Here is an 18,379-nt window from a genome sequence, read left to right on the forward strand (position 1 = left end):
AATGCCATCTCCACGCGTCCACCTGCTCAGACACAGACAGAGGTATAGATAAGATACACGCAGCATCTTCTTCATTAAAGGCTTTAGTGATTAAATCTCTATTCCACCTGCCTTGTTCAGAAATCAGGTCCTTTACCCACAAATTTTTATCTAAGTTAGGTCTACCATATAGCATAAAGGTCTTTTCTCTGGGTAACCACTTATCTAGGTAAACCTTTATTTTCTCCCCATTTCCTACACGCCACCTTAACCCTGCCTCCAGCACGTCCCGGCCCCAAATGATACTTCTCCAAGTGAAAGAGGCTCGTCTTGGAACCTTGGCTTCAAGAAACGTTCCATTAGGGAAGTATCGCTGCTTTAAGATTCTGGACAGCAAGCTTGTAGGTTGAGTCAAAATGCGCCATCCCTGTTTTGCTAGCAGGCTACGATTAAAACATTGCAAATCCCTGAAACCGAGTCCCCCGTCACACTTGTTTTTGCAAAGACTAGACCATTTAGCCCAATGCATCCTTCGAACCCCATTCGAGCTCCCCCACCAAAACTTGTTGCACATTGCCTCAATTTCCATAAGCAGCGTTTTAGGAAACTGAAAACAATTCATGTAATAATTGGGGATAGCCTGAATAACCGCCTTAAGCATAACTTCTCTTCCTCCACAAGAGAACAGTTTCCCTTTCCACCCTTGAAGCTTACTCCAGATTCTTTCTTTAATAGCCTTCAGGCTATCCTTCTTACTTCTTCCAACCGAAGAGGGCAACCCAAGATACCTTTCGTGACATTGAACTACTTCCATTTGCAGGATGTTCTGGAGTCTCAGCTTCGTACCTGCATCTGTACCCTTCCCAAACGAGATGGCAGACTTCTCATAATTTATGACTTGACCTGAAGCTTTAGCATAACATTCCAGCAGGCCTTTGATCCTGAGACATTCCTCTTCATTAGCCCTTGCAAACAAAAGGCTATCGTCTGCAAAGAACAGATGAGACACCTGACAGGCTCCACCGAAATCTACTCCAGTTAACTCCCCCTTATCCACCGCATCCTTGATGATGCTAGATAAACCCTGTGCACAAACAAGAAACAGGTAAGGGGACAAAGGGTCCCCTTGCCTCAGCCCCCTTTGAGGGACAACCTCTCCCTTGACACTGCCATTAATCTTAAAGGAGAATTTGACTGAAGAGATACAATTTAAAATTCTGACCACCCATCTGTTGCTAAAACCCAACTTCAGTAACATCGCCTCAATGAAAACCCATTCTACTCTATCATAAGCCTTGGACATGTCAAGTTTCAAAGCAATAGGCCCATTCTTTTTCTTAACAGAGTGCTTAATTTGGTGTATACATTCGAAACCTATAAGTGCATTATCTATAATTTGTCTGCCTGGGACAAACGCACTTTGGGCCTCATCTATCACATTCCCTAAGACTTTCCTAAATCTGTTGGCAATAGCTTTAGAAATGATTTTGTAAATGACGTTACACAGACTAATAGGTCTAAACATACTCATATTAGTTGCAGTTTTGACCTTAGGGAGCAATGCGACTACCGTTTCATTCAAAACACAAACATTCACATTATCATTTAAGTGTTTTAGACAAACCTTACTGATTTCTGAACCCACCACCGGCCAATATCTCTGAAAGAATAAGGCTGGAAAGCCATCCTTGCCCGGGGCTTTAGTCGGCGACATATCTTTCGTGGCCTTGACTATCTCTTCCATGGTGAAGTCTTTGTCCAGCATCTCATTGTCTGCCCCGCTTACTCTTCTTGGCACTTTATCTGTGACTGCTTCAATCTCCTCTTGCGAGGGATGAGAAGATTGGAACAGATTTTCGAAATACTTCTGCACAATCGCCTCCACATCTTTAGGTTCTTCCTTCCACACCCCTAAATCATCGTTAAGCCCCCTTATTCTGTTTCTCGCTCTTCTTTTAGAGGCCCTCTGATGGAAGAAACGGGTGTTTTTATCTCCTGCAGACAACCAATCAGCCCTAGCACGTTGCCTCCACATGATCTCTTCTTGGTCTAGCAACTCATTCAATTGCAATTCCACAGTTTTGACTGAATCAAAAGAAACATCATGGTCTAATGATTCTAGCAAAGCTGTCAGCTCATTCTTCTTCCTCTTGATTTTCTCCTTGAGATCCCCAAAAGTGGATTTTCCCCATCTCGCAAAAAATTTCGCACATTTATTTAGTCTACAAGAAATGTCCCCTTCTGAAGCGCTGTTTCTCCATTCATGCTTCACTATTTCCTCAAACTCCTTACTGGTGGTCCATAGCTCCTCGAAGTGGAACCTCTTCTTCCCTCTTTGCTCATTTCTATCATCTACCTCCTTCTCATCATTCAGCATTACAATTGGCCTGTGATCTGACCCAGCGAATTCCAGCAGCTTAACAGAATGCCTGGGGAAATGGCGCTGCCAATCTAGATTTATCACGAATCTGTCAAGTTTTTCTGCTATAATCCCTCCTCCCCTATTACCCCACCAGGTGCAGGTCGTATTGTTGCTATCAGCATCAAACAGAAGGCTTACCTCAAGAGCCTCTCTGAAGTTGTTCATTAAGTACCCTGCCCTAGGCCCTCCTCCCTGTTTTTCATCATTACTCAAAATTTCGTTAAAATCGCCTCCGCAGAGCCATGGCCCTTTGATACACATACTTAGTCTCTTGATGAGAGTCCAAGAGTGAACCCTTTGAGACGAAGCTGGGTTACCATATAAACCCGTAAATCTCCAACTCTTTCCTGAGTCTTCCTCCACCCAGCAATCTATGTAGAAAAAAGCAGAGCTTAAGACCTTTACTCTCCTGCTACTGTCCCAAAAAACGGCTAACCCTCCACTCTTCCCTTCACAGTCGATCCCATGCATGCCCTCCATTCCTAGTTTTGTTCTAATGCATTCCAGCTTTTCCACCTTCATCTTAGTCTCCATGAGAAATATTATACCTGGTTTTTGATTGTGCACCAGGTTGCACAGAGTTTGGAACGTTCTAGGGGAGCCCAGTCCCTGAACGTTCCAGCATAGCGTCGTCATAATACTCGGTGGTCCTGCTCCGCAGGCACCACCGCTGGGGATCCCACCGTAACACTTCCCACCTCGTAGTCCTTGCCATAAGATAACGAAGGCAGAATTTCTGAGTTTGATTTTGTTAATGTCTGTTCCACGAGACCTAGATTTCCTTTTTTCCCTCTATCAACTTCTAACACATTGGTAATGTCCGAGAACGGTAGCGTTTTGATGTTACCATTCCCATGGGCTTTCTTACCGCTGGGCTTTTTAATCCCTCTTCCTTTCCCATTTAGCTTAAGCCCAATATCCATGAACTTCTCACTTTTGAATTTTCCTTTGTTTCGCGCCAACCGGTCTTGTCTTGTTGGGTCATGTTCTGAAAGCACCCTCACGTCTACCAACTCTCCAGCCGCCATTTCGGTACTCCCCACCTTATCTCCTGGAGTAATGGCACCAGAATCAATGACCTTTTCTGCTTGATGGTGTGTAATGATGGCCTCTCCTGACCTCTCCCCCATCATCTTTGTCGAAGTTCCAACCCCATCTTGCTTCAACAATGGCGAACTAGGCCTGCCCTGATCGGGCTCGAATTTACTTCCTTCATTCCTCTGCCGTTTACCTTTACTGCTTAACCATTGGAATGGCCCTGCTTTAATGAGATTGTTGTATTTCTGGGTTTTAACATTATCTCCTTGACCGACCTCACACTCCGCCATAGGATGCCCAATAATGCCACAACAAAAGCAAAGGTCTGGCAGACGCTCATACCTTAATACCGCTGTGATGAGAGTCCCAGCTGCATCCACTTTCACCTTCAGACCGCGTTTTAGCGGTTTTGAAATGTTAACTCTCGTCCGGACTCTAATGTATTTCCCGAGGCAATCTCCGGCCGCTCCCGGATCTACTTCTATAACCTCCCCAATTTGAGCTCCTAGGGAGAGCCCTGCTTCTCTGGTTAAGCACACCAATGGCAGGTTATGAATTTGCACCCAGAAAGGGACTGAGTCAAATTTTAACTCTGCATGATTACCTGTACCAGTTGGTACCTCAAGAACAATTAAATGATCCTGATAATTCCATGGCCCCCCGGTTAAAATTCTTTTCCTGTCTTCTTGTGTTTCAAAATGGAACACAAAGATATTTTCAGCCACCATCTCCACCACCAATGCCTTCTTCGTCTTCCAAAGGTAGTTTACTGTGGAGATAAACCCTTCCCGGTTTACTCTCTTTGTCGCCATCACTTTCCCAATCAGGGAGTTCGCCACTTTTTTCTCACCAACTTTTCTCGCCGTCTCCCCAAGATCGCAAGTGACCAGGTCTTCATCATCAGACAGCGAAAGAGATTGGTAAAGAGATACAAGATCCATCTTAGCTCAACAATTCTCCAGCTTTTTCCAAAACATGGAGAGGAGAGAAAACTTTTCTGCTAGGAGCAGACACTTAACCGTTTTAGGAGCAGACGTAATAAATGTACCAAGTTCTTTTATTTGGTCCACCTTATACAATTTATATTTGCCTTCTTTTTTATAAACCGTATTTACACTTAGACACGTAGTGCCATCTTACAAATTATACATCTTCAATTTTTGAGTATTGAAGTTTTAATTTTATTTTTATTTTTTTATTTATTTTTATATAATTGAAAAAGAAGAGCGTTTGTGGAGAAACCGCCGCTTAAACAGTTTGTTGTCCATCGCTTATGTCATTTGAGACATAATTCGTCGGTGTATTTTTTTTGTTATTGATAACTAAAATTAATTTTAAAGATAGTTAATAGCTAAGTTTAATTTCAAAATAATTTTCTGTTTTTTTATAATTTGGTGATTTTGAAATTAACGGTATTAGATGCCTTATATTTATAGTAATTTTTTTATTTAATAGATTATAGAAAAGTGCAGTTGACAATTATACAAAATTTAATAATTTATCAGCAATTTTTTATTACAATCTCCTTTCTTTCATGCGAAATGACTAAAATTAATACAAAAGAATTATTTACTAAAATTCAAGAACTGAAACTTTTAAAATTACAGTAAAAATTTAATTTTATTAACTCAATTTATAATGCATTATTTTGGCAAAAAAAAAGGTATATTGCATTGTTTGAAATAATTAGCACATTTACATCACATGATAATAGCATAGCCGGAAATGTTATGATCTCTATTCAACTTAATAATTTTTAAAGTTTGAATATATATTATTTTCATCATCATTATTATTATAAATGATCGCTTACAGCATTTGCTAGCTTAATCAATGAAATGCTATTAATATATCTTGCCGGATTTTCTGATTTGCTTTCTGGATATTTAGCTTTTTCTTTTATGTTTTCTCTGTAGTTCTTTTAAGGCCTAATGTCTTAAAAAAACTCCGACCTTTTAGCCCCTTTTCAATCATATCCTGACGTTGAAAATTTGTCAATTTTACCATATTTTGCATTTTTGTGTTTCAATTGTACCCTGAAAAATTAAATTAACGTCTATTGCGTTTGGAAATTTGTCTAAAACATTCTTCATGTCTCTCATATATTAATTGTATATTTTTAAAATTTATTTAAATTTAGTTAAATTAATTAAAAATTTAAATTAGTGTTAATTTGATTATGGTTTTTAGTTAGTTTTTAAAAATAAAGGACTTATTTGTACTTTTTTGAATAAAAAAGAATTTAATTTCATGTTTAGACTTAATTAATTGAATGATTTTATCATTTAAGTAAAAAAATTAACAAAAATTAAAATATTGGGGTACAAATAAAAACGGAAAATTTAAAAGTGGGTAAAATTGACAAATTTTCAACGTCGGAGTGGAATTGAACAAAAGTTTAAAGGTGAGAGATTTTTGAGTGTAGACCTTCTTTTAATTAGTAGAACACAAGGTTTGGGCTTGCACTTATCCCATTGTGGATTACGTTGTGGTAGTTTGTCTTATTTGTACAAAGTTAGCATAGCCGTTGTGCTGTTTCTCAATTAAAATCAAGAGAAATTTAGGAAAAATACTCTAATTTTTAAAATATTTATAAAATCTACCTCGCTTCAAAAAAGTTAAACAAAATACTTTCAAGTTTTTATATTTTATATTTTTACTCTAAATTTCATTTTAATTGTTTTTTACTTTTCTAATTTAAGATTAATACTCTCTGTGTTTATTTTTTTTACTCTCTTTTGTTCTTTTTCACCATTTTCTATGTTTCTCTCTGAACTGTGCTAATCTTTAAATCTAATTTCGATTTGTTCAGAGACGGTGGCGGCAGTGAAACTAGAAGCGATGGATGGATAATAGATTCGATTAAGTTGGTAGCTTAAAGGAGGAGTAGAGGTAGACGCGATCTCTGGCGGCGGCGATGGATGCGATCTCTGGCGGCGGCAGAAGTGGAGGCGATCTCCGAAGGCGGCGAATGTGGAGAAGATCTCCGGAGGCGGCGACAGTGAAGGCGATCTCTGGAGGCGGCGACAATGGAGGCAATTTTCAGCGGAAGCGATGGATGGATGATATATCAGTTACATCAGTAATATCCAACTTACTCTTTTCTTGTTGTGTTTATTTCTTTATTTTTATGTGGGTTGTTATCATTTTAATTTCTGTTTTTTATTGATGCAGTAAATGATAAATCTGTGCTAATCTATCCATTGTAATTCGGCTTTACTACTGCATAAAGAAAGAATAGAAGGAAGAGTTGGAGCTGGTGATACATTTTGATGCTGAATTGGCATGGAGGGATAAACCCTCTCCACTTACAAGGCTTGACTACACGTTGATGTGCCCAGGAGACTAGCTTCCAGATTCAAATGTTCAAAAAGATGCAAAAAAATTGTGTTCATTTAACCCATTTTTGTTTATGTTTAGTGCTAATTGATTGGCTTTGTGGGAGTTTTTTTTTTTTTTTTTTATGTGGGTTGTACTGCTTTTTATTGAAAAATATTTTAATTTTAAGTTACCTTTCTGTTAATGTATTTTTGTTAGTAATATATTTTTATATTAAATAATTGAAACAATTAAAAAAATGATAATCTTATTATTAGATTATGATAATGTTATAAAAATATTATAATAAAATTATTATAAAGTATGTAAAATAATTTTTTATATATGATAATATCATGATATAATTATGATAATATAATGATAATATCATGATAAGGTACGTAGTTATGATAATATTATGATATTATTATAAAAATATAATCTAATTCTGCATAAATTACGTAAAATAATTTATGCGCAAATTATGATAATGTTATGATAAAGTCATGATAAAGTTATGATAAAGTATGTAAAACAAAGAGTATAATAAAATTATGATAATATTATGATGAGGTTAATGATAATATTATGAAAATGTTATGGTAACATTGCAAAAATATTATAATAACATCATGGAAAGGTTTTGATAACGGTATGATAATATTATGATGAGATTATGATAAAATAAGTAAAATATTTTTTCATAATAAGATTATGATTGTATTATAATAAAATTTTGAAAATGAATAGCATGAAGATTTTGATGTTTCATATAATTATATTGGTGATTTGCCTGATTCTTTAGCTATGTTTACTAATTTGGAAATATCAGATATGGGTTATAATAAATCACGTGAAATAATATATAATGCTATGATAATATCATGATAATGTTATGATAAGATTATAATAATATTATAAAAAAAATATTATAATATTATCATGATACATTTATGATAGTATTATGATAATGTTATAATAAAAGTTATGATAAAGTTATCTAATTCTCCATAAATTACATAAAACAGTTTATGCAAAATTAATGAACAAAGTATGCACAAATTATGATAAGGTTATGATATTATTATGATAAAGTCATGATAAAATATGTTATGATAATATTATGATAAAATATGTTATGATAATATTATGATAAAATACGTTATGATAATATTATGATAATATAATGATAAATTTATGATAAAATATATAAAACAAATTTGCATAATCTTATTATGATAAAATTATAATAAGGTTATGATAAGGTTATAATAAAGGTTATGATAATGTTATCTAATTCTTCATAAGTTACGTGAAATTGTTTATGCAAATTAGTGAGAAAGATTATGGAAATATTGTGATAAGGTTCTTGATAATGTTATGATAAAGTATATAAAATAACTTTTTATAATTAAATTATGATAAGGTTATGATGATATTTATGATAGAGTATGTTATGATTTATGATAATATTATGATAAAGTTATGGTGCTACTTTAAAAATATTATCTATTTTTACATAAGTTACGTAAGGTTATAATAATATTATGATAAGACTATGATAAATTTATGATATTGTAATGATAAAATTATAATAATATTATCACATTGTTATGTTATAAAAATGTTATCTAATTAAACATGAATTAATTATGTAAAAATTTATTGAAAAATTTATGAAAAAAATACAATAAAAATAATTAGTAAAATAATAGTTTATTATTATCATAATATATAATTAATATATAATTGTTATAAATAAATTCTGTTAAATTTTAATTATTTTATTCAGTTCATATAAATTTTTAAATCTGCTATTAATATAATAAAATATTAAAACAATAGCATATATTTTAAAATTATTAGAAAAAAATTAACAATAAATAAATGAGAAAAAATTGTCAAATTTATAGATAACTTTTAATCTGCACATTCGTCAATTCAAAAAATGAAAAAACAAATAAATAAAGAAAAATGAACATTTGAGCAAACAAATGAAAGTGGAATTTGCAATTTGTAATAGTCCAATTGATGATATGAGAGAAAGATGTCAGCAATCACATGGAGAGAGAAAAAGTTTAGTATATGTCATATTGCCCATCATATAATCAGAGTAGAATTCTAATTCTTTTAGACACGGAAAGTATTAACATAACAGCGTCAAAATCGTGAGGTATTTTTATTGACTTTTCCGCGTTGATGTATAATTTATAAATATTTTATTATTTTAGGTAAATATGTAAACTTCTCTAAAATCAATGTATTTTTGCTGGCTGTACAATGGATCTAAAAATAAAGAAAAATGAAACTAGATAAACTTAGGGCAAAAGGTATAAAAAACGCTTCAAGTTTTTCATAAAGAACATATAAGTACTTTAATTTTTCATGCGTCATTTAAGCTTTCAATGTTTTAAAATTGTGTAGAAAAATCCTCTAATTTTTTGGATAGAGCATTTAAGCCCTTTTAATTTACTTTTTGGAAACTTAGCTTCTCAAGTTTTTGGTAAATGTTTTAAATAGTAAAATTATTTTTTAACCTCTTTCTTATATGTTTATGAGAGATTTGTCGGCAATTAACGGGTGTTTTTAGTGGTGTTGGATGAAAAGGTTCATTTATTCTATTTTGACAAAAGAGCGTTTAATTGTTTTCAAAAATAGATTAATTATCAATCTAAATAAATACATAATTATGTTTATGATGCAATGAGCAAATTGTCGTACGTATCCTTCAGTGTGATCATCGTGAAGTATATTAGTGAGATGCATGATGAGTTCATTATTTTTTGTGATGAAATTCATTTCAAAGAAGTAGTTTGTTTTAATTAGTTCAGCTAATAAAAGCTCTCCTTACTTACTCAACCTTTAATTCCAATAAAAACAAATCACTAATACTCCATAAAGATCAAATTACAAGTCAAATACTTAGCTAGGTGGCAATAATAGCTTGATTCAGAAAAAGAAAGCTGTATAATAAACATAACTAATTAAATGAAAAATTAAATAGAAGTATAAGCGAGATGAGAATGAAAGAATATAAGAAAGCTTCTGTGTCAAGATATTTAATGTTGGAGATCATAAAGAGGGCAAAGCTATGAGTATGCTTCAATTGTTCATCCTTTCCGAATCTTAAAGATAACGCGATTTTCTTCCGAGACTCAAAGCTTGCAGCCTCGAATAATCTTGCCACCTGATAATGAATATTGATTGATCAGCCAAACCCAAAAATGTTGATTAAATAGACAGTAAACAGAGCATTTTATGAAAGATATATGTCAAGAAAATGAACATAAGTATACTTACAGGAGTAAGAAGATATTTGTTTTTCTTGATTATGGGTTCTGTTCTTCTTGGAACTGAGAAGGAAATTAAAATTTAAAATGTTTTGTTGAGACAGAAATGGCGTGCCGGTAGTCAAAGAATTCATCTCTCTATACTATTTCGAGTCTCTCAGTCATAACATTCCTTATAATGTGCAAACACAAAATGATCAAAAATGAAAAACATGCCTTTTACTTTTTTTTGGGGATTATTACATCAACAGTGTCGGTATTTCTATAAATTTGTTACTTTAGTACACACTTTTATTTTTTTAATTAATATTACAGTTCTTTAAAAGTATATCAGACAAGTGTTTTTAATCATTTTATGAACATCAGACTACTAACAATGCTAAAAATAAATTTTAAATTTGCAGATATAATTTTTATTTTAAATTTTTACACAGAAAAATATTTAATTTGTTACATTCATTTTTTTAATAATATGATAATGAAATTTAAGATAATATGAAGAAATTTTATTTATTTTTTATAATTGGGGAAAGATGTGAGCATTCATAGAAAGAATTGAACACACAACTTTAATAAAATGCTATCAGTGTTTAACTATAACTCATTAATGGTACTTTAACTTTTCAGTACATATATGTTGAGTAATTAGTGATGTGACTGATCTTTTAGCCAAAATTCAGATTATTTTAAACATGATAATAAATAATAAATATAACATTGAACTAGATATGATGATTTTGAAAGTATTGATTAGAACTGATCCCAACAACAAAATACTATTAGTATTCTTTAAGACGTTAAGCTTTTCTATAATTATCTTAATTGGTGTGCATTTGGTTGAAACTGAATGGAATCAATATCAAAACACAAAAATTTATTTCTTTTTAACTTAAATCAAATTAAATTTTATACAATAAAATTGTTTGGTTGATTCGGTAGATTTGTAATTTAGTTCCATTATCAAGCCGAAACACTGTTCTTTTTTATAATATTAAAAACCATATGGAATTGAATTTGTTAGTTCAGTTTTTACGCAACTCTATAAACCAGAATTCCACTCCAAGAAACACCTGGGGTTACAGAAATAATGCTACACGTTTATAGCTTATTATGATACACATTATCAAGAAATTGTACACTTAATCGACGCAAATTAATTTGCTTTACTTATTGGTCGCATTATTTGTATAAGGATCAACTCCTTTTATCCACTATCTTGACCAGGAAAAAAAAAGAGAGTAGAAAAATTAAAATAAAATGAAATAGTTCCGCTAAGGTTTTTGAGGTTTTCTTGATTCGGGAGGACCTATGAACAGTCCAGTTTCAACCTCCATGCTTTCTGATCTCTCTGCTATTTCTTGCTTCTTTGTCTCTTCCGTTGATTTTATCCCATACTACATTTTCATATATAATACTCATCAGCCAAATCAAAATGTCTAAAATGCATAATAAAAATTTAGATAAATAAATGTCTTGTGGTATGGAAGTTGGAACAAGGAGTCTGCAAAACGCATAATCGAATTGAATAGTCGAAAAAATTGATTAATTTAGTTTGGTTTGATTTGATTTGATACTACAAAAAAATTGCTTTGGTTTGGATTTCAGAAGAAAACAATTCAGTTGAATTTTAGAGCAGATAGAAGGATCCGAACTAAAGAAATTAATCGAACTTAATGATTCGGTACGGTTGATTTTGAAGAAAAAAAAGTTCAATTCAATTCACACAGAAATGCACACCTTAATTAGAATCAACAAACACTAATTTTACCCCTCCAACTCGACATAAAAGATCAAAAAATATAAAAAAAATCTTATATTTTGTTAATTTTGGATTAATTTACACCCTAGACCATCAAGTCCAGCCTCAATTTAGAGTATAAACTAATTTAAAATTGACAAATTATAGGTGTTTTAGTCATCAAATGAAAATTTTAATATTTTAATTTTTTGTATATCAAATTGGAGGGACAAAATGAACCTCTACTATACCAAAAACAAGCTTGAAGCAGGGAGGGAGAAGTACCTTTTCTCGCAACTTCTTATTTTCGTCCATCAGAATTCTCTCCTGATCAGTTTCGTAAAAGGAACATTGTAACAATATAATTAGCAATTTTTAACTCCACTAATTAGACCTAAAAATTCGTATACAAATGTAAATAATTAGACATATAAATAACAAACGGTTTACCTCTTCCCTTAGCTTCTCAATCTGCTCTCTGAACAGCTGATTCTGCAATATCAATAGTTTTAATTAAAACAAAATAAAAAAAATTATAATTATGTATAAAACTCTCCCTTCATGCCTTCCTGAAATCTTTTATATATGAAAAAAAAAACTAACAACTTGTAGTAGATTAGTAGCAGCAAGAAGTCAAGAACAAATAGCGTAAGCCTCAAGTCTGCAGCTAAACACGTCATGTGAATCAATATCACAGAATTATTTGATACTTAATTATATTATAAACAAATACCTTTCTCGTTCTGATTTTTGTTAAGCTTTTATCCAGCTGATTCTCTAGTTGTTGTAGCTCATCAATAGAACACGGTTCTAATCCATCTCCCATCAGTTTTCTGCGACAAACGTGTTCCATGTTATTAAGTACTACAAGAAAACTAATTTTAAGGAAAATTACAGCAATGGTGTTTAAACTTTTCATAATATACTATTTTAGTGTCTAAATTGGTGTTTCGAAAGTCTATCAACTGATTGTTTTTAGCAATTTTTCGATCACCAAACTACGGATATGAAAAAACGTAGAAGAAAAGGTTAAGGTACCTTTTAGAAACTTCAAGAATCTCCATCTTCTTTGCCAGGCTAAGAGAATCTTCCTTGAAAATATATATACCATTTTAAATCACTCGCTGTTTAAAAATGAGAGCATTAAAGTAACGTTAATTATGCCAAATTGGAAAGTGATGACTGACCTGGTTCATGCAATCTTGAGCAGTTTTGATGCTTATCCCTAGATCCTTAGCTTTCTTCTGATACCTCTCTATGGTCTTACTAGTACTGAAGCATCCAAATTAAGCAAAAACATAAACAAAACATATAAAGAGAGTGAGTAGAAGATTTGTATGCACTGTATAACTGTGTAAGGCACTTTAAAAAAAAAGCAAAATAATTGTCGCTCGGAATTTTCATCCATTTGTAAATATGCCATGATCTTTAAATCTTTTCAATTTGCGACTAATACAGCTACAACTCGTTTGGAGCTGACTTGGCGCATTGTTAAATGTCTATGTGTTAAAAATTTAGCATACTTTACGTATACAACATCCCGTCAACTCAGCTTCAAACAAGTCGTATGTATATTTGATAAAGATCAGAAAGATGATGAATAAAGATCATGCTATATTTGATAAATAGGCTGAAATAGTGAGTACTATGTCGAGATATATATTAATAAAAGTTAGAGTTATTAGCACTAATCTAAATGACATAACTGCATGAATCCATGCTAATGGGGTGTGTGCATGGGGTTTTTGGTAGAAAAACTAAGGTAACTGCAAGAGTAGAGATTACTCCTATTCATCAGAAGATACAAAACTGTAAGTGTGGAGCTTACTCCAATACATCACATGATAAAAAAAAATGACAGATTGAAATCACAAAAAATATACTTGGAATAATTTCCATCATTTAGAATTCCTATCTCTCAAGATGAGAAATCGTAATCGTAATCGAATTCTTATTTCTGAAGTATAAATACCAGATATATCATACATGCATGAACTGTAAAAGTATATGTGAATTACTATTGTATAAGGATAATATGAGTTACTATTGTACAAAGAACTCGGAAATACTTCATCATATGACATATATGTATTAGGAAAATGATTTTATATAGGCAAAATGAACTTATCTATCCACAATCTTAATATTTTTATCAAATATACCATGATCTCTTAATCTTGCCATTTTGGTCATCATCTTTCAGATATTACCATAACTTGTTTTGAGCTGATGGCATAATGGTGTTTGTCTCATTACAAAATTTATCCTATATGGCATATACAACCTTGCACCCCATCAACTTCAAATGAATCGTGGGTATATTGGTAAAGATTTAAAAGATGATAGATCAACCTGACAAGATTTAAGAATCATGATATATTTGACAAATATTTTAAAATTGTGAGAAGTTAAGTTCATTTTGCCTTTTAAACATTCATAGATATATTTTTTAAATAAAAATGGACAATCTAATCCATTGATTTGATGAGTTAAATTAATTACATTTTAATCTCAATTCAATTAAAATTATAAAATTTATTTTTCTTATCTTAACTTAACAAATAAATCTATATAAGCAATCTACACCAGCTATATATTCTCATTCGAGAAATTCTTAGGTAGACTCAGCCCACCACGTCATCTGTGGACTAAACCTATCACATTATGACACGTCATTAAAATAATGGCACTATCGTAATTTACTATTCAAAAGTGTAAATAAATAAAAAACAAAATTACGATATTGCCATTATTTTAATGACGTGTCATAATATAATAGATTAGTCCATGGATGATGTGATAGACTGAGTCTATCTAAGAATCTCTCATTCTGAATATGCTTGTTCTAACCAAAAAAAAATTAACCGATCATATTAATCATTTTTTTAAGGAAAACATACGTCAGTAACTGATTTAAATATTGGACTATTTATCAAACCTCCTATGCCCAGTGAGTAAGTGATGATGAATATTTTCTACAAAGAATTGAAACGTGAAATATAATAATCATATAAGATTGATAGATGAATTAATTTATGAATCTTTTTTTGGATAAACGGTTATTTGCAAAGCACTCCAACAACAAATGAAAGGCAAAAAAATCCAAAAAAAATTACAAAAAGTTGGACAGATTTAACAAAATAATCCGAACATCTAAAAACATCATTTAAAGCTATCACACAGAAAATGAAAAAACAAACTTAGAATCTCTGCTATTAAAATTGTTTTCCCACACTTAAAGCTTAGACGTACGAGAAGGAGAGAACCAGTCATTACATTTATTTTCTTGACCACATTTGCTTCGTGAACTGTTAGAATCAAATTTAAACCAAAAATAATTACATTTTCTTAATTGGTGTGAACATGAAAAAATAGACAATTATTTAGGATGGAACCAATAGAAGAAAAAAATCAAAACATTGATAAATAACTTTATTAAAAACAAGAGATTTAAGACTGTATATTCTCTATGGCCTATAAAAATATTCGCCGTTAATTAGATTCTTCCCATAAATGCTTCCTTTTTCTCAATTATTAAAAAAAAGAACATTATAAGTTTCATTATTAGTAATTGTCACAAAATAGTTGCTACATATCACAGCTTCAAATCACGTCTGTCAGTGTCAAGTCAGTGCTGGTGAATTGAAGATGCGATATTAAAGTTGATGCAAAAGCCAAAAGAATACTATTGCTAATAATTTTTCATCCATCGTTCAATGAAGACCTAAACAAACAGCAATTACAACTAACTTTTTTTTTGACAGAATTTCCAAATAAGTTGATTCAGCATGTAACTACAATGATGCATGTTAAGTATCCATTTGCAGATCTAATCCGGCGACAGATCTATCCCTCGTCCCAACTAGAATAAAAAAGGAAAAATGAATTTATCTTGACAATTATAGTTCATTTGTCAAATATTTCATAATTTTGAAATTTGATTAGTTTGGTCAAATATTTTTATCAAATATGTCCACAATTTACTTAGAGCTATATTATACGTGCACATATGCTAACCTTATCCTACTTTACATATGCAATATCGCGTCACGTCATCTAAACATGAATATAAAAACACAAATTTTCGATAAAAACACTACAGTTCGGTAAACGCAAATTTTCTTAACCTTATTTAGTGAATTAATTAATTGAGCATAAAATAGAATGAATTTCTAAGTTAAAACATTTGAAATTGTATGCTACATCTGATGAAAGTGAAATAACAATTTCACAAAAGCAACAAAACAATACTTTGAGAATTAGGATTCATAAAATCCACAAAAACTAACCAAAATTGTGTCATAAGAGTCATGACACAAATAGCGATGGAGAGACTCAGAAAGCCAATCAAATTTCATGATCAAAGATACGTATCATACTTTGGAGAAACAACTTCTACAACAATCCACTTAGCATACGTGTTGGTTGTCCCAAGTTATTGGGAGCATCTGTTTTATGAACTCATAAAATACTACTTAGTATAAACTTAATTATTCCTTAATGGGGTTTATGTAGTTAATCATGTGGTCACAAATCAAACAATTACAACTCTAAACACTAACATCAAGAACAATAAAACCAACAGATAGTGGCCACCTTGGACAAACTAAATAGTAAAATAAAACATAAAAAAATGTGTGTATATATGCAAAATTCCAGATTCTTTTTGCTTTATTTTCATGTTCATAGTTCAAAATTTCATAAATTCCACCTTGTTTCTCACTAACCATAAAACTCTAATCAAATTAGTTAGGTTTAAAAGGTTTTTTGACTGGTTTCTTGATGACCATGTGATAGTAAAAAATAACAATTTGAATGTAATCTTTGTCTAAAAATAAATCAATTAGATCTAACAAATGAGCCTTGAAATCAACAGTATTAATGCTTAAGATCCCTCTCTCCCTCTTTTTTCCTTTTCTGAACCATTCACTGACATTTATGGACCCAAGAAATTAAATAAACTGAGGAGAAAAATAGAAATAGGTAGACATAATTAAATCCATAAGATTCTGATAAACTAACATGAGAGTTAATTCATCAGCACAAAATCAATAATTTTTGAATATGGTACACACTAAAGAAAATAAAATAGTGGACAGATCAGACCCTTCAATTTTTCACAGATAAAGCCTGAAACCTGATTGTACTCTCAGTACTATAATCTATTTAACCTCTACAAAATCGACACATAAATCAACTTTTTTCCCTTTCAAAATATAGCCGAGTTATGCATCTGATATATATAGTGATAAAATATGCAAAAATAGAGTGACTCAGTGAGTTAAGTTCAAAATTAAGTACCTGCAACTGGAGAACTCGTAGAGCTTTCCTCTGGGAGAGAAGATTATAAGTGCAACTTCAGCATCACAAAGAACTGAGAGCTCGAAAGCTTTTTTCAGCAGTCCATTTCTTCTCTTCGAAAAGGTTACTTGTCGGCTCGTCGCGTTCTCTATTCTCTTCATCTGAGTTTTTCCTCTCACCATTCTTGTTTTTGGTTCTGTAAAACCTGAAAACAGTGAAGAAAATCAAACGGGTATATGGATTGAATTCGAAACACCCAACAAAAATGATATAGTTTGATTATCTGACACTTAAAATAAGGTTTCCAAAAATAGAAAGGGGATAAACTAAATCAGGAAATGGCTGACAGCAAATATAAGTTTGTTGAAATGTTTGCAAACCCAGAAAAGAGAATTAGAAGATCATAGAAACCCTAGAAAAGGAAAAAAAAGCAGATTGATTAAAGATTTACCCTAAGTGGCTATAACCCTAGCTACTACAAGAGAAGTGTAAAGAAAGAATAAGAAGAGAGAAAAATATTTATATGTAAATCAAGAACCTAATCTCTTTCTCCTTTTGGTAAATTTATGGAGAAAAAATAGACACCTCCCATAAAAAGAAAACAGGGAATATGACTGAAAATGGTGGGATTGATTTAAGTAGAGCCCACTCATTTATTATTTTTGTATATTATGCAAAAATTATAAAAATAATACGGTTAAATTATACGCTTTTTAGTTTTAATTTGTATACTCTGTATCGATTATGTATCAACGATATTCCTTTGAAATATTTAATATATATATCATGTAATTTTTAAGAAAATAATAAAAAGGTAAAAGCTAAAATTATGTTTTTAAGATAATTGAAAAAGTTTGGGCTTGAAATGTACTTTTTTTTTTTAAAAAAAAAAAGAGTTTTATTTGGTTGTTTTGGGATTTTCCCTAGCTTATCATGTGAGTGCCATTATTAGACCATCCAGTGAATGACACATCAGGTTGCACCAAAAGTTTGATGCCTATTCTTTCAGGTTGTGACACCTGTTACTTTGGGAGACTGATAAACTTGCTTTTCCGGTATGCAGTTGCGAAGTGTGGGCATGTGAAAGGGTAGACACCGAACATTCCTGTCGGTTGCCAGTTACTCCCAGACAGTTCCCATTTCCAACTGCCGACGGGTATTTGGTAGCATGGAAAATCTGAGCACTCTTTGAGCAATTTATTTGATAAAACTAAAAAGTTAGTAGTTCTGTGTAAAAGAGAGAAATATAAAACTGTGTCCGTACAAGGTTATATAACACGCCAGAAAGATTTC

The 18,379-nt window shown here is 31.7% G+C and overlaps 1 protein-coding gene across 2 annotated transcripts; it reads right to left on the bottom strand.

Moving 5' to 3' along the window:
- Nucleotides 1-11,123: 11,123 nt before the first annotated feature.
- On the bottom strand, nt 11,124-17,644 carry LOC126679533 (agamous-like MADS-box protein AGL19). Of its 2 annotated transcripts, none has more exons than XM_050374581.2 (8): nt 17,625-17,644; nt 17,087-17,291; nt 12,973-13,057; nt 12,824-12,876; nt 12,519-12,618; nt 12,236-12,277; nt 12,071-12,112; nt 11,124-11,441 (listed from the first exon to the last, which is right to left on the bottom strand). In XM_050374581.2, the coding sequence occupies exons 2-8, from the start codon at nt 17,266-17,268 to the stop codon at nt 11,319-11,321; spliced, it is 627 nt and encodes a 208-aa protein (XP_050230538.1). In that variant the 5' UTR covers nt 17,269-17,291; nt 17,625-17,644; the 3' UTR covers nt 11,124-11,318. The 2 variants fall into 2 exon arrangements, with proteins under 2 accessions (XP_050230538.1, XP_050230537.1); XM_050374580.2 differs by having other exon boundaries at nt 17,538-17,627.
- Nucleotides 17,645-18,379: the final 735 nt, after the last annotated feature.

This window comes from Mercurialis annua, linkage group LG4 (genome assembly GCF_937616625.2).
Source record: "Mercurialis annua linkage group LG4, ddMerAnnu1.2, whole genome shotgun sequence".
NCBI classification, from domain to species: Eukaryota; Viridiplantae; Streptophyta; class Magnoliopsida; order Malpighiales; family Euphorbiaceae; genus Mercurialis; species Mercurialis annua.